At 48.1% G+C, this 19,792-nt stretch overlaps 9 protein-coding genes across 9 annotated transcripts; 3 read left to right on the forward strand and 6 right to left on the reverse strand.

Moving 5' to 3' along the window:
* Positions 1 to 827: 827 nt before the first annotated feature.
* Positions 828 to 1,628, forward strand: N7519_005481 (uncharacterized protein; the record flags this gene model as incomplete). Its single annotated transcript, XM_057292257.1, has 1 exon — positions 828 to 1,628. One exon carries the CDS (start codon positions 828 to 830, stop codon positions 1,626 to 1,628), a length of 801 nt encoding a protein of 266 aa, XP_057147068.1.
* A 1,871-nt stretch (positions 1,629 to 3,499) lies between these two features.
* Positions 3,500 to 4,889, forward strand: N7519_005482 (uncharacterized protein; the record flags this gene model as incomplete). The annotated part of the gene is made up of 2 exons (XM_057292258.1): positions 3,500 to 3,520; positions 3,570 to 4,889. The coding sequence occupies 2 exons, from the start codon at positions 3,500 to 3,502 to the stop codon at positions 4,887 to 4,889; spliced, it is 1,341 nt and encodes a 446-aa protein (XP_057147069.1).
* Positions 4,890 to 5,575: 686 nt separating this feature from the next.
* N7519_005483 (inorganic phosphate transporter) lies at positions 5,576 to 7,484 on the reverse strand (the record flags this gene model as incomplete). Its single annotated transcript, XM_057292259.1, has 3 exons — positions 5,576 to 5,865; positions 5,926 to 7,344; positions 7,406 to 7,484. 3 exons carry the CDS (start codon positions 7,482 to 7,484, stop codon positions 5,576 to 5,578), a joined length of 1,788 nt encoding a protein of 595 aa, XP_057147070.1.
* A 1,478-nt stretch (positions 7,485 to 8,962) lies between these two features.
* Positions 8,963 to 9,802, reverse strand: N7519_005484 (uncharacterized protein; the record flags this gene model as incomplete). Its single annotated transcript, XM_057292260.1, has 2 exons — positions 8,963 to 9,379; positions 9,473 to 9,802. 2 exons carry the CDS (start codon positions 9,800 to 9,802, stop codon positions 8,963 to 8,965), a joined length of 747 nt encoding a protein of 248 aa, XP_057147071.1.
* A 37-nt stretch (positions 9,803 to 9,839) lies between these two features.
* N7519_005485 (uncharacterized protein) lies at positions 9,840 to 10,187 on the reverse strand (the record flags this gene model as incomplete). Its single annotated transcript, XM_057292261.1, has 3 exons — positions 9,840 to 9,950; positions 10,012 to 10,048; positions 10,075 to 10,187. The coding sequence occupies 3 exons, from the start codon at positions 10,185 to 10,187 to the stop codon at positions 9,840 to 9,842; spliced, it is 261 nt and encodes an 86-aa protein (XP_057147072.1).
* Positions 10,188 to 10,404: 217 nt separating this feature from the next.
* On the reverse strand, positions 10,405 to 13,733 carry N7519_005486 (cation-translocating P-type ATPase; the record flags this gene model as incomplete). Its single annotated transcript, XM_057292262.1, has 5 exons — positions 10,405 to 10,690; positions 10,738 to 10,788; positions 10,850 to 11,121; positions 11,186 to 13,624; positions 13,677 to 13,733. 5 exons carry the CDS (start codon positions 13,731 to 13,733, stop codon positions 10,405 to 10,407), a joined length of 3,105 nt encoding a protein of 1,034 aa, XP_057147073.1.
* A 797-nt stretch (positions 13,734 to 14,530) lies between these two features.
* Positions 14,531 to 15,916, reverse strand: N7519_005487 (uncharacterized protein; the record flags this gene model as incomplete). Its single annotated transcript, XM_057292263.1, has 1 exon — positions 14,531 to 15,916. One exon carries the CDS (start codon positions 15,914 to 15,916, stop codon positions 14,531 to 14,533), a length of 1,386 nt encoding a protein of 461 aa, XP_057147074.1.
* Positions 15,917 to 16,643: 727 nt separating this feature from the next.
* N7519_005488 (uncharacterized protein) lies at positions 16,644 to 17,961 on the forward strand (the record flags this gene model as incomplete). The annotated part of the gene is made up of 3 exons (XM_057292264.1): positions 16,644 to 17,012; positions 17,066 to 17,149; positions 17,215 to 17,961. 3 exons carry the CDS (start codon positions 16,644 to 16,646, stop codon positions 17,959 to 17,961), a joined length of 1,200 nt encoding a protein of 399 aa, XP_057147075.1.
* Positions 17,962 to 18,139: 178 nt separating this feature from the next.
* N7519_005489 (uncharacterized protein) lies at positions 18,140 to 19,545 on the reverse strand (the record flags this gene model as incomplete). Its single annotated transcript, XM_057292265.1, has 4 exons — positions 18,140 to 18,212; positions 18,280 to 19,055; positions 19,124 to 19,207; positions 19,270 to 19,545. 4 exons carry the CDS (start codon positions 19,543 to 19,545, stop codon positions 18,140 to 18,142), a joined length of 1,209 nt encoding a protein of 402 aa, XP_057147076.1.
* Positions 19,546 to 19,792: the final 247 nt, after the last annotated feature.

A 19,792-nucleotide genomic window follows, 5' to 3' on the forward strand; every position in this document is an offset into this window, starting at 1 on the left:
GAGTAGGGAAAAATCACTACAGGCGCCATGCAGACTTTATAAATGTGAGATTCAAGAAGCAGATTGGCCTCTAACCCGGTTTTGTCTTGGTGAACATGTTTGCAACAGGACCCCCGCAAGTCTAGATTCATGGTCTGATTCCGTAAGTGGGTTATTACGGGAAGATCTGTAGTATCAGATTGGACAGGATTGACCCCATGCCATTTACATCGTATATCGGATTCGGAGTTGCTCACTCTGCCGCCAAACAACTTTGGGTATTTCGACCGCTGGCTGAAAACTGCGACCAGCGTTGCACATGCCCAAAACAATTTATCGGCATGGGCGTAGTTTCACTCTTCCACATTGTTGCATCTTGCCAGTCGAGGTGCCGTAGCTACGGAGTAACCGGGGAGCTACGGGCAGGTGATGTCATAGGTAGCTGTTTGTCGCATTTGTAAGGTTTGCTCTGTTTGTGTTTGTTAGGTTTGTCTGTTTGCGGGTTTTGCTTTGTTTGCATATCGTTGCCATATAAATCAGGCGATAACCACAGTGACATCCCTTGTTTCAGATTGGAAATGTTGCAAGTCTATGTTCAGCACTCCGTACAAAAGGTTAGAACAAAGCACGTTTCAAACAGAGTCTGTCTTGGTCTCAAGTAGTACAATGCAATTGTTTTTAAAGAAACAATGATCTCTTTCATCAGTATAGGGGGTTCATCTTTTGAAACCACTCCGGCAACTGCTCGACGGACGAGTATATAAACCCCGTAAAGAATCATCTCAAACAAACTATTCAAACGAACTATTCATCAGCTTGAGAACATCACAAGGTATTCCTATTCCAAAATGGCCAATATTTTTCAACGTCTGCGCAAGGGCATCAAGTCCCGACGGTCAACCTCTAAGGACGAATCCACCAAAATTGCCGAGCTCGAACAAGAATTGTCTCGAGCCCTCAATGAAGTGCACGACCTTCAGGCGCGCCTCGCAGAGCACGATTTTATGCTCGCACACACCACCTCAAGTAACCCCACTCTGGCTATTCCCCTTTTTCAATCTCATTCTCAATCCCTTTCTGACATTCCTAGAGCAGTTTCGCCAATAGATACAACGCCAACCTCTATCGATGATATCTGGATCCCTTCATGCAGTGGCTCATTCCTAATAGATGCAGAACAGCGGTGGCAAGACGGTGACCCAGAGCTTGCAATGGAGCTTGCCTCGGGGGTCATTAGCCAGAACCCCTTTCTGTGCGAACTTGATGAGGTGCGATGTCATCTATTTATCGCTGCTGTTCAACACTATCTTTGCCAATATGATGAGTCCATGATGAGCTTAGAGACGGTTATGCAAATTAACAACAGCGATACCGTCTTGCATAACCCAGAATCTAGCATTATAGCCGGTATTACTCATTTTATCAAAGGACTGAACCTCATAAAACTTGAACGGTTCCCGCAGGCTTACTCGTCGTTTTCAGGAGCACTGGGAATACCAGGCTATGGCGAAAAGGCCCGTGAGTTCCAAAAGGAGGCTGTTATTGGATTTGCTCGCATAGCGGCTACTGAGTCTGATTGTTCGCCGGCAGCGTCGCCGACAGCGTCTACTCATGCATTATTAGACTGGGAAGATAATGAATCATCTTGAAAATACAGCCAATTCTCAAAATCCTGCCTATTAATCTGATGTCGCTACTTCGGTATTTCCTCCGGTTCATTCATTGAGACTCGCAATAAGCAGTTCGGCTCGTGTCCAGTTTGATGGCGGCCACACAGTAGTCTAGGCAAAAAGGTCCTAGAAATGTCAGATAGGAATTGGGAATCAGGTTGGGAAGGGGGAATAGCGAGAGTGGTGTTACTTGAGGTGATGTGTGAGGGTACATATGATATGTATGACCCAGGGCAACTTGGTATAGTATTGGAGCGCTTCGCACTGCCACTCGTTCTTCCCTTTTCAGCAGATTATCCCTTGACAATGGACTTGTATTGATGCTTCTTAAATATGCGGCGAAGAGCTTTGATCATTTGTTACAGGAATATCTTGTTTTGATGTCCTCAAGCTGATGAATAATAGTTATAGGGCAAAAATATCCCAATAAACTAGATTCCGACAGTTTGAATTTTTGAACCCTGATTTTGGAATAAAATATGGCATTATTCCACTAGACCACCACAAAAGCTAAGGTTCCTGTTTAAGGCCTGGGAAGCGCCATATTCCAGTCTGACACCTGAGCCCCGTCGATCAAAGCGACTACGAGCCTTACAACGCGGGCCCTTCTATACACGGCCTCTGTAACGCAGTTGCATATCGGAACTAGGAACGGACTAGATGCTTTTCCTCGGCAAAGCAATTGGGAACTCCACTGCGTGATCGACCCGGGGAAGGAGATACTTCTACAGTAGGGAATATGACTTTCTATGCAGACTTTGTAGCTATCGTTTCGGAGACTGTTGTTCTCGTATCAGTTCTTTCATGTGTCGTCAACTTCTAATTAAGCCCAATGCACATTCATGGATTTTTGTGACTCTTTGTAATGACCCTAGCCCCAATAATTATCCAGCGGTTATTAAGAAAGTCAATTCTGGTCACTGGCAGGACGAGCTTTCGAAAATCCCCAACGTCCTCAATGCCAAATACAAGGGCTAGAGAGGACTTTTGCTTGTTAAATAGATAGAGAGGCATGAGATGATGTACTGTCAAGATCACTCGTTTGTAGTTGAACTTGAATCTATTACATATATTAAAACACAATGTTGATAACTTTCTTCATATAGTAGCAACCTAATGTAGCACTTGCTTATAGCACCACTTTATAGGCCCTAGGTTAAGTAGACAAGCAGCTTCCTGCTTTTTATAAATCTTACTTATTTTACTATTTAATCTTCTACTTATAAGACCTTGGTATTAGTTCACCTTAGTTCCTATTGTCTAATAGAATTTGAATACTTATTATATGGCTAAATAGTAATTTCTTTGTATCTACCTGAAGCAAAACATACGTGTGTCCATGGATGAATAATTTGACCGAGCTAAAACAACACCTATAGAAAGGTGGGAAATACAGTCATGAAGCTCATTTTATTCATTTCTTGCTCAACACGCTCAATTTTCACAACTTAATTGAAAGCATACATACACAAAGCGAACAGAGTGATAGAACGCGCCGTTTCAGTTTCAGCGAGGTTAACAATGGGTTTGAGGACAACAAAGGAAAGGACGACCCAGGTCTCGGTATCCCAGACAAAAATGTCTTTGTGTCGAATTCTCTGGATGAAACTCTTTTCACGCGTTTGTTGTCTTCCTTGTCGACGCGTCTGTGAGGTACATAAGGACCACTTTCTCGCTTGCTTGCAATCTTCCTCCACCAACACACGAGATACCAATATTCTCTTCCATCTTGTTTTCTGTCAGAAATTTTGAGCCATTGCAAGACCAACGGCAATTTCATCATATCCACTTCACAAGTTTACCAATATCAACCCCTAAGGCCCTGTTGGGGACAAGACAGTATTCCCATCATGCCCAAAAAGATAGCCCACGTGAGCAATAACGGGCGCTCCTGGAAGGCCGGATCTCTCTCTTCTCAAGAAGAGAAAGAGCTCATCCAAGAAGTCAACACTTTACGAGAAAAAAAAGCTCAAGCTTATTGCAAGCGCCGTCAACCACATCACCGCCGAGTCGCCTAACCACGAGCTACTGTATCTGTACTATCGGGTTGAGGTCGGTACCTATCTCTTACCAGCTTCGAACTTCATCGGCAACGAAAGACCCTCCGAAGCCGAGTTTATGGTCAAGATCGCCAGGCAATCAGCAGATAAATCCAAAAATCCGTTCCTCGTTGCCAGATGTGAGTTCTGGATGGGTCGAGTTGAGTTCCTGCGTGGAAACATGCACAAAGCTCATGAGCACTTCGTGAAAGCGAATCTTTGCGCCATGGATCCGAGCGAGGGCGTCGAATGCCAGGACCTGAGCTTTTATCTGGATGTCACCAGGCATGGGATTAGTGAGCATACTCGGGCTGCAAGACTACGTGCTCATGAGGACGCTATTCTGGCACACGCGAAATTCGACAAGACTGCGAACAATTCTGTGTCGACCGAAGTCAAACGCAAGCGACCATTGAGGACTTGGAAGGGGGCTCTTGTCAAACTACAACTACCAGTGATCAAACAACGCCCGCTTACTAAAGTCATCAAGGCCCAGTGTAGGGTGCCAATTCAGCAAAAAGTGGACAAGAACCACCTGGAGCAAGGGATAGAGAATCAGAAAAGCTCCAACAATCAGGTACTTGGAAAGGTCCTGGCAGAAGAGCTTGGGTACGAGTCTTGGGGCAATTCTGGGGATGACACCGACGATACCGATACCGATACTGACACTGAGAATGAATCGGACGATGACTCCAGTGGAGGCCCTACAGACGGTACAGGTGCCATCAAGGATGAGAACACCAAAAATGAGAACGCAACAAACCCCCCAGGCGCCCCTAGTAAAACCCAGCAATCGAAGCCATCTACTGACACGACCACAGCTCCAGCAAAACTCCCGACTGAGCAATCTGCCTACAGAATGCAGCTGGTAGCGGCGCGAGCCCGGTACAGACAAGAATGTTTCCAGATGGGCCTGACAACACGACTCAATCCAGAACCCTACGAGCGCCCGAAGGAGCCATTTGTGTTTGGAGTCCCCCATGAACCGACAAAACAGACTCAATTCCGGGCTGGATTTTTCAAGATTGGCCTGGAGAAACGCAGCCGCCCCATGACCATTTTCCCGAAACAGGCTGGCGAGATCACTATTTCTCCTGAGGAATGGAAATCTATTGAACAGGATGCTCGTCAGAAGATTGTCACTTATGATTACTTGCGACGAGAAAGATATGAGTTGCTCAAGGTTGCTGAGGAGATGTAAATTGGGGATTGGTTGAGAATCACAGACTACTGGATCCAGAATATGTAACTACATGTGACAATATATGTGCGAGTCTTTTTTTTTTTTTAACGTTCGATTCGATTTCCTCTTTCAATTTTGATTCGCAGCATAACAAGGCATTGAGTAAAGTAAATACTTAGAATTAAAGGAGTAATAATCAATTTCCGCAGCTAAATTCATCTCTAGAGAGTGCTATAGTTCCAAGCCCTAAAAGATCGGATGGAATCTGCATAGACACTTGGTTTCCGTTAATAAAGCCAAAGAAGGCAGTTCCTTCCATCAAACAGTTTCCTGGTCTAGCGGTTATGATTTTCCGTTAACAAATGCGATTAGCAGATGTTCCGGAAAGGTTCTGGGTTCGATTCCCAGGGAAACTATTTTTTTTCTTTTTCTCCTTTTTCGTCCATATTATTTATCTGTTTCGTCTATAGAGGCTCACTTCATTTTTATTTTCCAAGATTGTTATCTTAGTTTAGTTATGGAATGTTGGAGTTGGAGTTCTTAACAATGGTATCAACCGCATGTCTTCTATTTCCAATAGATGTCTAAATATTCTTGTCCAAATGATTGATTGTCCAAAACCCAAAATTGGTATCTCAAAAGAATTAAGTAAAATATGTGCGCTCTCAAAAAATATTCACAACTGAATCAAAAATGCCAAATGTCTAAGAGCCGAAATGGGGAGCGTTAAGGACCAATCCCATGAGGCATCCGCCAATGGTACCAGCAATGGGAATGGTCATGATCCAAGCAGCCAACAAGAGACCGACACGCTGGAAGTTGACGGCCTTGATAGTTCCGTTGCACAGTCCAACACCGACGGTAGCGCCAGTGATACACATGGACGTGGAAACGGGCAGGGAGTACTGCGAGAAGACCAGCACCGTGATGGCGGCACCCATCTCCATAGACGAGCCACGGGACGGTGAGTGGTAGGTGATCTTGTTACCCATGACTAAGTGTACAGTTAGTAAAAATGAAGATTGGTTAAGTAAAATATGAAGGGGATGCTCACCTTTCATAATGTTGTATCCGTAAGTGCAAAGACCAATGGAAATGCAAATGGCCAGAACAGCAAGCTGCCAGATAGGCACGGGGGACTTGGATGCAGCAGGGGTGCCGGAGGACCAGGCGGAGTAGATGGCAGCCCAGGGGCCAACGGAGTTACCGATATCGTTGGCGCCGTGAGCGAAGGAAGCAGTGCAAGCAGTGATGATCTGGATGAAGGAGTAGGTGTGCTCGACCTCGTTGGGGTATTTCTCAGCGTTGGCATAGACACGCTTCATGCGCTCGCCCTCGGGAGTACCCTCGTTACCACTCTGGGCGGTGTGGATGTCGTAGTAGAAACCGTAAAGAAGGCCGACAGTGATGATGGCGGGGAGGCGCTTGGCCATGAGCTTCATGTTGCGGAATTCGTAGATCTCACCGGCACCCATGGGGTTGTCACGGAGAAGGCGCATAGCCCAGCCAATAGGACCACGGCTCTTGAGGAGCTTGGCGTTGTGACGGTCCTCAGACTGGGCCATGAGTTCGCGGTAGGTGAGCTGGTTGGCCTCGAGTGATCCGTCTGTAGAGCCTGGGATGGAGGCAACACCGGTCTTGGGCTCCTTGTCATCGACTGGCTGGTGAGATTCATGCTCTTCGGAATCGTCTTGCACCACAGCGTAGTTGGGGACGTGGGCGACCTCAGAGTTGGTAGGAACGGGACGGCTGAAGAGCAGAGGGCCCTGGATGAACATCCACCATTTCACACTGGGGTCCTTCTTGATCACGCGGGAGTGGAGGAAAGGAACGAAGAAGATAGCAGACAAAAGACAGACACCACCACCAGTGCCGACGGTGACGGCAGCAACATACCAGGCGGGCTTCTTGTCCAGGTGCAGGTTGGGGGAGCCCTTGTACACAATGGAGAGAGTGCAAATGGTGGCAGCAACCAGGAAGAAGAAAGGGGCACTCCAGACGGCCCAGGGGATAGGGTTTCTCCGCACGTGCACCAGGTACTTGATCATCAGGAAGATGATGGCGCCAAAGCAACCGGAAATGACAGGGGCCATGCCGAGACCAGCGAAGATGGCACCGAGACCCTTGCCATTGTTCCAGCCCCATTGAACCTGGGAAGCACCAACAGTGGCAACACCGACACCGGCGACAGCAGAGATGAGGGAGTAGGTGGAGGAGACGTGGGCGGAGTTCTTGGTACACCACATCACCCATGAGGATGCAGCAGCAAGGGCACAAGTGAAAGCGAGCATTTGAACGCCGGCATTGCCTTGGAAGGCTGAGTTGGGGATGATGCCGTTTTTGATAGTATCAGCGGTACGGGCACCGACAGCGACTGCACCGACAAACTCGAAAATGGTACCAAGGACCATAGCCTGGCGGTAGGAGATGGACCGGGAGGAGACACTGGTAGCCCAAGAATTGGCAACATCGTCTATGAACATGCAAAGGTTAGTCGAGGTCAATCAGGAAAGGATAGACGTTGTGCTACTCACTTGCACCGTTGTTGAATGCATCAAGCATAGCAAACAATGTGCCGATGGCAAAGATGTAATCGTATTGGTGGAGAGCCATCTTGATGGATTGTACCAAGACAAAGCTTGGTATTGGACTTTCGGTTGCACTGAGAAAGAACAGAAACCAAAACCAAGATGAGAAGACTGGCTTTTTATGTATGCATGGAAAATTCTAAAGACTGATATGGCCCCCCTGTTCCCTACATATGCAAAACATGCCCAGGTGCCCTGTGGGAAGCATCCTTACGCCAGGCAAACTTCCCGTTTGGGACATTCTGGCCACACGTGCTGATCCTACTCGCAACGGGAGCCCTTCGATTATCGTCCATGGGCTTGGCAAAAAATTTAATATATCGAAGCCTAGCCAAGACGGACAAAAGCTCTTTTCCGAAGGCTTAGGGCGCTCAAGCAAAGAGGACGAGACCTTGGCAGTCAACTGGGCGGAACTAATTTTACATTGATAGGAACGTCCTGATTAGGTTTAGATTGGCTGAGTTTCAGTGGAATTTCGCGAAGCATCACATTTGATTGGCTGAAGGCGCTCGGTCATTGGATGGTTGCGGCTCTTGGCGGGGGTGGGGCCGGTCCGCTTTTACCTATGAGAGCACAGTAAGTCTACACGTGGGTGTATAAGAGGCCTATCTCGGTATCCCTGAGAATGTCGAGGTGTCCCTGTCGCATGGCTCCCCGTTCTAGAAGACTGTAACTTTTTAATTTCCAGGTTTTACCAGGCTCTGAGGTGAGAGCACGTGCTCTATTAACGTTGTAGGAATCTGCTCTCTTGGCAATGGCCAAAAAAAAGAAAAAAGAGGATTGGAAAGTACATATGTAAGGAGTTAGTCTTACCTCTGTTGATTCCAAGGGGGTTTGACCAAGACAGCCAACTTCATGGCTGTGCGGTAAGTCGATTCGCTCACGGGCAATGTGCATAATAAGACTACCACGGCCCGGGCCAACTGCAACATCTGAAACCCACCTATTCCGTATTCCATAGGTAGAAGTCCAACGATACGGATAATATTTAATAACTCATGCGGGAATTTCTCGCCTGATTGGTCCCACTCACCAGCGGCGTTCGCGTCCTGGTTCGCATCAGTCCAATTCTCCGATCTGGCCAATTTAGCCTGACTCGCAATGACCCAGCTCCGCCAAAAGGACGAACCAGTTACATCACTCTAACCCAAAGGAGGCTTTTCAGCTGTAACCTAGGAAGTTATTTCATTCCAATCGAGCCAGATCGTATGTTTTATGATATGGTGTGCCCCGACCTGGGTCTCTAAATGGATACATCCGTCTGACAGGCCAAGCTTAGCGATGCCTTCGCCACGCTGAACTCTAGGAATTCCCGGGCGTTCCGGTGGAATTCCCAACCCAAAGGTCTTTGTCCAGAAGCGGGCAAACCGAACAGTAATTGGCTAGATCATCATGGAATGGAAGGAATGCCAAGACATGGCTTCTCATTCAGCCACATGGAGACATTTTCCTTTTGGAGTTAACCACTAACCCAATAGACACAGAAGGTACTTCAACTCTCGTCTACCGAGACCGGGACCTCTCAAAACCCACGCGAACCATATCCCTAAATCGAACATTCCCATCCTTGACACCCCAAAGCGTCTCCTGGCTTGGATTGGTCCAGTCCACGTTGATTGTCTCCTGAATATCATGTTCGACAAATATAGGCTGCTTTAACGACGGATGAATCGACTCAAGGCCAATTGTTCCGGTATTATCTATTTCACTGTGATGCATCGTCGAACGATTCTTGCTCCAGACTGCAAACAATGCTCGTAACGCTGGGAGAGAAAGAGCGATGATGGCATTACTAATTTCTGTGGTAGACCACACCATTACGACAGAGAAATACCAAGTTGCGTCATCCGGGTGTTGAAGGGCGAATGGACGTTCTATACTCTGTGAGTTAACAGACCGTGATTGGGAAAGTGACAAATACTTACACAACAGCACTTAAGATATAGATATTAGCCACTCCACCTCGTTCACTGTCAACGAAGAAAAGAACAAGAGAACTTATAAAACTCCCACGAAAAGTACAAGCGCCAGGGCTAGCTTTCTTGCTAACTTTGCCTGAAGCGAGAAGACAATATTCATTGGCAACAGCAGCACAAGCGAGTCACAGATGAGAGTGAGCACAGAAGTCGGAATGAAGACGACCTGAGCCCATGCATCTACCCTCTGCGCCACCCCACAAAGCAGCGAGAGGAACGCATTGCAGAGCGACGACGAGTGTCTGCGCCACGTACACAACCGACACAAAAGCAAAAGAAATGCGAAGATAGAGGGTGAATCGCGGAATTTGGTTGAGTCGAGCATAGAGGGCGATTCTGGAGATCCGGAGATGCGGCACAGCCACATGTTGAACATCTACACAAGCTGAGCTCCAACAAGCCATTTATACATGTGCGCCAAAGGCCCCCAGGTCGCTCATCAATGCCGCAAGATGCTGACCAGAGCCATAATGGATGACCATTAATGAAAGACCCAAGACTATCCAGCTGGCCAACTATATGGATGTCGAATTCCCGTAATACGAGTGACCGGATCCTAAGTATATTTGTATTTACCTGCGCGATCATGATTGTGAGATCGTCCCATCCCAGCCTATGAATCATCCACCCCGAGCATACAGGCGAACCACAACGACGATGAATGAGAGAGTTGTCACAACGACCATGCCTACAATCGCCGGCTGGCGGCAATCCTCCGCCAAGAAGGCCGGTGAGTATTCAGGAGAGGACATGGTACAACCAATGTCCCGCCCGCAATCTTGCCCAATTTGAGCTACTCAAACTAATGGCAACCCTGATAAGGGACTACGATATTGAACAAGTGGATGCTAGAAAGGAGTGGGTATTCAAGAGCCAGTTTACGGCTATTCCGTCTGGATGGCCATGCAAGATTCAAAGACGCTCGCGCGATTAATGGAGAAAAAAAAAGGGAAAGGAAAGGAGGGAATATCACCGACGGCGCAAGCGGTCCCATAGCCTCCCCAGACCTGCCATTGGTTTCTCGACAACGACAGTGGGAATGGATTGCAGAAGGAACCCGATGGGGATAGATACTGCACCGAGAATGACTGAATATGCCCATTGATCACCAGTCAACTTCGTGATTGAGAATGCCCGCCCACCGACGAACATAATTAGAATTTGAGCGCCCGTCATGACGCAGGTGACTGCTATGAAAAGCCAGTTATGATGAATCCCTTCGATGAGGTTAAATGATCGCTCAGTTTGTCGATTGCTTTATTGGGTTAGTAAGGCAAGTTAAAGATAAAGGCCTCAACGTACTTGTACATGTTGAATATCTGCATCCAGACATAAAGTGTTGAAAATAGCAGTCTGTAACTGTGATGTTTGAAGATCACTATGATAGGAGAAGATAGAAGAGCCCGCGAAGTACAGAACGAGTGTTACTACCATCTGATACACAGATTGGCCAATGATCATCTTCCACATGGTCGGAGTAATCAGAGGTGTAGATGTTGGTTCGGGCTTGCGGTCAAGGATCCGACGAGGAGGGGGGTCGGTAGCTAGCGCCAGAGCTGCTAGAGTGTCTTGAAAGAGGTTTACCCACATGAGCTGCACTGGTGTCAAAACCGACTCCTGCGACGAGTTGGCTACCGCCGAGACAAATGCCAGGCCCACAGAGGTGAAGGTGATGGTAATTTGGAACTGGAAAAAGAATATTAGATCAACCGGCCATCTATAATTCTTGTTGATAGAACCTCTAGCTTACCTGCAAGAATTTCTTGACAGCATCGCTGACTGCTCTTCCCCACATGATAGCCTTGACAATAGAAGAAAATGTATCGTCCATCAGGACAATAGAGGAAGCCTCACGAGCAATTTCGGTCCCAGATATTCCCATCGAGAACCCAATATCAGCAGCTGCCAGGGCAGGGGCATCGTTGGTACCGTCGCCAGTAACAGCAACAACTCTCCCAAGATCCCTCAGACGCTGGACCAGAACCCGCTTATCATCCGGCCGAGATCGAGCAAGAACCTTGAGGTGCGGAACTATCTCCTTCTGCTGTGATTCATTTAGCGCACGAAATTTATCGCCTTCCATCACAAGATCATCTGGACCATTGATGATACCACATTCTTCAGCGATCGCTCTTGCCGTTAGAAGGTTGTCACCGGTAACCATGCGCACAGTGAGACCTGCTTTATGGCTGGTATCTACAGCACCCCAAGCATCGGCCCGTAGAGGGTCTTGTAGACCCAGAATTCCTTGAAATGTAAGCTCTTTCATCAGCTTCTCGAAGTCGACAGTTCCATCCTCGTCCCTGTAAGGTAAATCCTCCACATCACGGAAACAGATTGCAATTGTGCGCAAGGATTGCGAGGAGTACTGAGCAATTTTGTGGCGTATTTGTTCAATGCCATCCTCCGTGGTTGAAGTAGTACCAAGCCCTTGCATCGGCTGTGCAATTGTGGCCACACATTTCCCAAGGAGAATCTCAGGAGCACCCTTCACGTATAATCGATATAACCCGCTGGCTAGTTTGACAACTGTGATCATGTATTTGCGAGAAGCATCAAAAGGCAAAAGGTCCACAATTTCCGCGCTGGCACGATCAAAGTCAACCTGACCTAGTTCGAGATAGTCCTGGGAGAATCTCAGTAAGGCGGCCTCTGTTTGGGACCCAAGAAACTGCCGACCTCCAGCATATTGACTTTCAATGGCTGTCGAGTTGATCGCAATAGATTGCCTCAGAAGCGACCTCGATTGACCCGAGAGCCGGCTGATGCATTTTGCCACTGACGAGGAATTTTCTTCACCCGCAATGTCTGGGCTGCTAGCTCGATCAGTAAATTGTGAGGTAGCACCAAAGAAACCCGAGACAACAGTCATTTCATTCTGTGTCAACGTTCCCGTCTTGTCTGAACAGATATCCGTGGCTTGTCCCATAGTTTCGCATGCTCGGAGCTGTCGAACCAAGTTATTGTCTCTCATCATTCGAGTAGTAGCAAATGACAACGCAAGTGTAACCGCCAAGGGAAGCCCTTCAGGGACTGCGATCACAACAACAGTCAAGGCCAGTATGAAGACATTCAAAAAAGATTGTCCCTTTTCCGAGGCGGATTCGATGCTATTCCGAAGGCCTACACAGAACTTGATGAACAAGATTACAAACAGCATAAGTGCCGCAAGTGCACCAAAGCGGGCGATGTTCTTTGCGAGATTGCTGAGCCGTACTTGAAGCGGAGTGAACCCTGGGTCGGTGTTGAGAGAGAGGAGGATTCTTCCGTAGCTTGATTTTGTGCCTGTGGCCAAGACAAGATATTCACCGACACCTTCCACGATCTTGGTATGAGAGAGGATGAAAGGGTCGATCTCAGGAGAGCTATCAGGACAAGTTGTATCGATAGTGCTCTTATCGACCGGGTCGGACTCGCCAGTTGCTGAGGACTCATCGCATTTGACCTGATGACCCCTTATCAACACGCCATCAGCAGGCACAATATCTCCAGGACTGATGTTGACGATATCACCAACAAGAACCTCGGAGATGGGAACCTCATGAATCCTCGCGGATCGAAGGACCCAGACATTGCGATCTTGCTGCTTTTTATTGAGTTTCCGGAACTTATACTCCTTTTGATAGTCGTTCGCGGCACCGGCGAGAGTAATGACGATGATAGCGACGAGGATGGCAACGCCCTCCACCCATTCAACGGGCGGGCCGTTACGAGCATGCTTGCTTCCGAATGTTTGGTACAGCCCCAAAGCAAGCGAGATAATAGCAGCCCCAGTTAGAAGGAACAGGACATGATCGTTGTAGGCTGCCCACATCAATGACAGAAAGCTCGGGGATGGTTTTATGGGTAGGCGATTGTCCCCGAAGAATTTCCTTCTGTCGACGAATGCATCGTAACCAAGATCTATCGAGACAGGGGGCTCAGAGATAGCGATCTTTTCTGTCGGCGCAGTGCTTGTAGTACTCGCTGTGACATTCACAGGAACACCCAGGTAGGTCTCGTCCAGGCTCAGACCGGAGTGGACGTCGGTTCGCAGTCCTTCCTCCAAACCTTTTACCCCGCCGAGGGCATAGAACCCCTGGACATCTTTGGATTGTACAAGATCGCCTAACGCGTCAGGATCCAGGGAAAAAATCGAAGAAGTCCATTGGGTGGACTGTTCCGTGGCACGTTTTGATCGCGGGTTCTTCTGAGTACCGTCAGTCAGACGCATTTTCAGTCCTCGCCATCGTTGAACTTACTATTCGCAACCAAAAAGAAGATACGCGAGAACCATTGGCTCCCAAAGTCGGCGTCATTTCATGGAAAATGTCATTGGGGGGAATCAGATGGATAAAATCAGAAAGGAGGTGCACATGTGCTTTTGATGAAATACGAATACGGGTAAAAAAAGGAAGGAACTGTAAAATACCACTTGGCGTATCTTGGGAGGATTTGAAGATACATAGAATATGAGGCAGGATAGCAGTACGTATTATAACCATATGTATGATTGACTCAGACGGAGATTATTCTGCTTCAATCCAGTATACTTTTGCAAGAGATATATATCCGTTTGGGTCTGGAACACACGCCACCTTGCTACTCTGTACATTCTAGGGTATTAATCAATAAAAATCGGGTTCATTCACTCGGTCATTAATATGAGGCTTCCTCGTTAGTTCTTCTGACTAGTCATGCCGCTATTCTACCAGTGCCTATCATAATTAGCCATGCGAGGACGCCCGCGCGAGATATGCAGCTTAACAAACAACCAAAGTCCACCAGAGCAGGCAACTGAGTTTCTCATAAAGCTATACTGTCTATTGTATTCCCACAAAGCAAACCCAGAGATCACGCGGGAAGATTGTTGACAGTCCAAAGTCTTGGGAAGGAGGCTGTGCAAGACTAAAGACCATGTTAATGCCCGAGGCTTACTGCCCCCCTGACCAAAGTGGTTCAAAAGAGGTGCGTCGGGGCCAACAAAACTTTAGAAATGAACCCAGAACCCAGAAAAAAAACTGATTGGGAATGGCTAACACTGGCAAACACTGGCTAGATACAGACTAACGATGCTGGCAATATTCCACAACGCCTCTCCACATTCAAAGAAAGTCTAATTCAACGTACGCTGTGAATTCTGATCCGCCGCCTCTACCCACGCTACTCTCCTCAGATCGTCCAGCGCCGCCACGGTATCTGGGTGGTCCGTTCCAAAAGCCTTTTCTCTGCGAGAATACACTGTTTCGGCCATTCCACCGGCGACGTCCCACTTGCTTTGCGATTGGTATATAAAGCCCAGATTGGCCATCGCGCTGAGTGTGTGTGGGTGGTCTTTACCTATCGTCTCTTCCATCAAACGCAGAGAGCGGGCGGCCAGGATTTCGGCATCTGGTGACTGCCTCATCGTTTGGTATGTTACCGCAAGATCCGCCATGGCAACCAGTGTATGTGGATGACGTTCCCCGAGGACTTCTTTCATGACGGCTGTTGCTTTCCCACCGAGGTCTTTGGCTTCTTCGAGCCGACCTTGATTTCGATATGTTGAGGCAAGGTTGCTGATGGACATCAGAGTTTGGGGGTGCGTTTCGCCGAGCACGGTCTCGCTGATAGCCACGGCTTCTTTTTCAAGACGCTCAGCATCCGACCATCGGCCTTGTTCGCGGTATGTGGAGGCAAGGTTGGCCATAGAAGTCAAGGTGAAGGGATTATTCGTCCCGAGTATTTCCCGACTAACAGCGACAACCTCTCGTTCTAGTTTTTCAGCGGAGTCTAGCCTCCCCTGGTCTCGATAGGTCGATGCCAGAGTGAGTTTCCAGTTTAACAGCGAAGGATCGGTTGGAGGTAATTCCCTTTCCCCAAGATTGACCAGTTGGCGCGCAATTGACTCGGCCTCCTCATACCGACCGAGGTGGGCATATGATATAGCCAGATTAGACATGGAGCCCAAGGTGGATGGATGACTGGGACCGAGAGTCTTCTTCTTCATCTCAAAAATCCTCGAATCGAGTTTCTGAGCCTTGCCCCAAAGCCCTTGACTCCGATATGTGGACGCTAAATTCGTCATTGAAGTCAACGTCTGGGGATGCTCCTCGCCGAGGATCTTCTGTCTCAACTTGGTCACCCGGGAAGCGAGAGCAGCTGCCTGATCCAGCTGCCCTCGGCCCCAATATGCCGAAGCGAGATTGTGCATCGCTGTCATAGTCATTAAATCTTGCTCTCCCTTCAGGTTCTCGCAGGCGTCCAGCACCAGAGTGCCCTGATCTTCGGCAACAATCCATGATTTGGCCTGGAGCCATGTCTTCACACATGCGGCTAGCTCTTCGAGTATTATCGTCATTGCGTCAGAACCCGCATCTTTGCCGAGTAGCCGATTCCCCGCTGTCGTCATAGCCGACTCCAGGTCTGTTGCTTCGGTTGTCCAGCCTCGGCCATGATATGTGGCTGTGACTTCACTGACCTCCCTCTGGAGCGACTCGAGGGAGGGAGGGAGTTTGTCCATAGATCACAGGCAGGGCAGCAAGGATCATTGAACTCCGGGGTAGGTTGTTGTTTGTTTGTGTGGATGATCTGATAGGCGTGTTCTTAATCACTTACCCGTGTCGGATAATCTTCTGGGCTGTCAATAGATGTGATTGATCGTGATGAGGAGACTGCGCGACCGGCATGCGACTCTTTCAGAGGAAGATAATAATTGTGAGCCGCGAACGCATTGCCAAGGTGGGTGTGGGGGGAACGCGAATGCACCAATTAATGCACCGATTAATGACAATACAGAGCGGAGAGGGGTCAATGGAGACTTGTGTTCCCCGAGTAATAATTCGTGTAAATTAAGATGATCGTCATGCCACATAGTATGTCATATTTATAGCTCAACTCTGCAAGATATCCTGTAATGAGACAAATATGAGAAATGCTGTTGCCTGGAAAGCTGGATACTGTATTTACACACATCTTGCAAGTATAAAACGGCTAAATGCCGGCTCAGCCCTATCCCCCTTCCCCAGTGGAGATGACACACGCCTGTTTGGCGCTAGTAATAGGGCTGTAACTTTAATTACCTAGGTAGGGCTGAAAGTTACATATGTACCTAGGTACTAGTACCCGTATCTGTACCGTGGTAACATTAGAAACACCCCGTTCCAAGGTTTCCCCAGTCCTTTCAAGGTTGGGTCGCTCTCACTTAAGCTTCAACACTCGAACCTTGAGAAACTTTGTCCAGATTCACCATGCTGTCTCGCCGAGACACGCAGCCAGAGTCCTGTGGGCCAGAATCCAGTCATCACCATCAGCAGGAAATCCATGACGAAGATATAGACCCTTGGACTCGCATCCAGAGGTTCTTCAAGATTCCATCGCAAACAGGACTGAAAGAACTGAATATCAATTATGGATGGCCAGTAATGGTGCTGTTACCTCTGGCCGGGCTTGCAAAGATATTTCATTGGAACCCGACCATAGTCCTCGTGGTGAATATCGTCGCCATTATCTTCCTGTCCGAGTCGATATCTATTTCATCCGATGAACTCGCTGCGCATCTCGGCGAGCTGCAAGGCGCACTACTCAGTGCCACATTCGGGAATACCGTAGAGCTCACGGTGAGTCAAAATTATTGCCCCAAATATCTTACAAAAATGCTCACTCAGCCTAGGCAGGCATTCTCGCTCTGGTTCACGGCGAGATCCCATTCGCACAATCTGTCATGGTTGGCAGTATTCTCTCGGATATTCTGCTCGTAAGCTCTCACATTTATGAAAGTTCCACTGGTCGCGATATCACCCGACTGACAACCACATCTAGGTCTTCGGCTGTTGCCTCGTCACAGCTTCGTACAACAAGGAGGTTTTAGAGTTTAACAGCGCTCTTGCAAAGACCTTGTCCTCTTTGATGATGATCACTGCCGTGACAATGCTTCTCCCAACGGCTCTCTACTCGACTTTCCCAGTATCCGAGATTGATGACAGAGTGCTATCCTTCTCACGAGGAACGTCATTAGTGCTCCTCGTGCTCTATGGAGCTTACCTCTACTTTTATCTCGGGACGCACAAACACCTTTTCCTGTCAAATGAGAGCGAAGCTGGTGACGATGAAAATAACGGAGATTCATCATCCACTCCCAGCAAAGGCAGCTTAGCTTCGTCAATTATCCGATTGACAACAGCCGTGGCCGCAACGGTCTTTTGCACAGAACTCCTGCTTGAAAGCGTTGAAGACATGGCGCAAACGCTCGGCGTCTCTGAAGTATTTATCGCGATCGTTTTTATTCCAATTGCTAGCAATAGCACCGAGGGGGTTACTGTCATTGCCGCATCTCGTACAGGAGACACAGACTCTGCAATCCGGGTTATCATCGACAGTCTCTTGCAGATTGGTCTGTTTGTCATACCATTCTTGGTGATTATCGGCTGGTGCATTGCTGTACCGATGACTCTTTTCTTTGACTCGTTCCAGACTGTTGCCATGTTTTCGGCCATTCTGGTGGTTAACCATCTACTTCGTGATGGACAGTACGCTTACATCCATGGTGCCATGCTCCTTTCTCTGTAGGTTTCCCCCGGTGCCTTACTGAGTTCTGAGGATACTTTTACTGATACATATTATAGGTATTCTAGTCTAGTAGTGGCATTCTACGCACGCTAGATAGCTCAAGGGCTTTGACGGCTCAGTACATCGTTAGGTGATATTCCAAATAACGGATAATGCGATATATCAGGACTGGACGAATCTAAACACCTAGGTAAATTACATTCATCGGCACCTCAGGCCTAACAAAGAACGAGAACGCAATGATTATGTATCTATTAAAAGAAAGCAAAGTCAGTATTGAAGAGCAATATCCCCAACAAAGCAGTGCGAGCGACTCACGTTCCAATCAACATCAACCCCTCGAAGTAATTACTCCGCCCGTCAGAAATAAGATAAGTCATAACCACAACACCAAGCAAAAGTGTCGTAGCCTCAAACCCATCAAATCTAAGAATAAGCGGCTGATCAAAAGCCCAACCAACGAGGACCAACAGCGGAGCAATAAGCATCGTAACGCGCAACACATTGTTAATAACCGCCCTGATCCCAAGCTCGATCTGGTTGTAAGACCGAGACCCGACAACAACTGAGCGGTACTTGACCGAGTTCCCGAGAAGAGGAACAAGTGTCACGGCAAGGAAAGATTGGTTCATACCCGTAATCGCAGCAACCCCGCTCAAACTGCTGACTGTGTAATAAGTGCATGCAAGAGCAGAAGCGGACGCAGCTGCCAGGATTATAGCTACCGGGCCCTTGCCGATATACGACTGCGGGATTTGGGCCTCGATTATTTGGCTCTGGCGAGACTGGTGGCCGCTACGGGCTTGGTCTCGCTGGCTGAACGGGGTGCTGGCGAACATGGCTGCATGGGTGCCGAGGCGGAAGATGAGGAAGGTGAGGAGCAAAACAACGAGGACAATGGCTGTTATACGTTGGACGAAAAGGATCTGGTCTTCTGGGGTGGCCTTGGCGGATGGGAAGACGTCCATTATGGTTGGCAGGGCGAGGAGGATGAAGACGACCATCATGAGGGACGAGAGGACTGTTGTGAGGGTGCGATCAAATCGGAGTCGCTTTTGGTCATAGCCTGAGACGAAGATTGTGCCGCCGAGGACCTATAGGTATACATTGTATCAGGAGGATGTTCATAGCATCAGTGGTTGGATTTGATACTGGGATTTACCAGTAGTAAATTGCTTAAGACACTTCCAAGTATCACGGACTGAGCGATTTGAGGTCGCTTTTGCACGATCGCATTGATTCCAATCTGGATAAATGGTCAGCCTATGTTTGAATGAAAGACCGAGTCCCTCCAGGGCTGGATATCACCATTAATTCCACCGAATTTCCTAGTGTTGATTTCAGCACTTCATTGACAACTCGGCTGCGACCTACGGCCAGCGCATCGACCGATCGGTTAATCCATAATCCAAGTGGAATCACAGCGACGATATTGAGAGCGAAGATAGCAGCACTGTTCCACTTCAGGGCTCCTGCTGTGATACCGATAAGAGGCATCGAGAGGGATAAGACGCCCAGGTGGTGCTGGATCCGTGCCATGATAGAATTGCAATACAGCATAGATGAACCTCGATCGGGCGACATGACCCATAGAGGTAAAGGGTGAAGCTGAGAGGATTCACCCGTCTCTAAAAAATCCAGGTCAATAAATGAGGCTGTATGACCGTAACATTTCCATACAGTACATACCGTCACATCTGTAATTAAAATGTAATTGAGCCAAACACGTATTTTATCTGCACGGCTCTTTAAGCAGAACAATCCCACTCTGTACGCAATCCACCAGTTACATACACTAATGCGCAGATGCCTAGGGCCGAGTGATAGTGGA

The sequence above is a fragment of the Penicillium mononematosum genome, assembly GCF_028829835.1.
Source record: "Penicillium mononematosum strain IBT 11891 chromosome Unknown utg000003l:1.0-8172316.0:1.0-8177699.0, whole genome shotgun sequence".
In the NCBI taxonomy this organism is placed as follows: domain Eukaryota; kingdom Fungi; phylum Ascomycota; class Eurotiomycetes; order Eurotiales; family Aspergillaceae; genus Penicillium; species Penicillium mononematosum.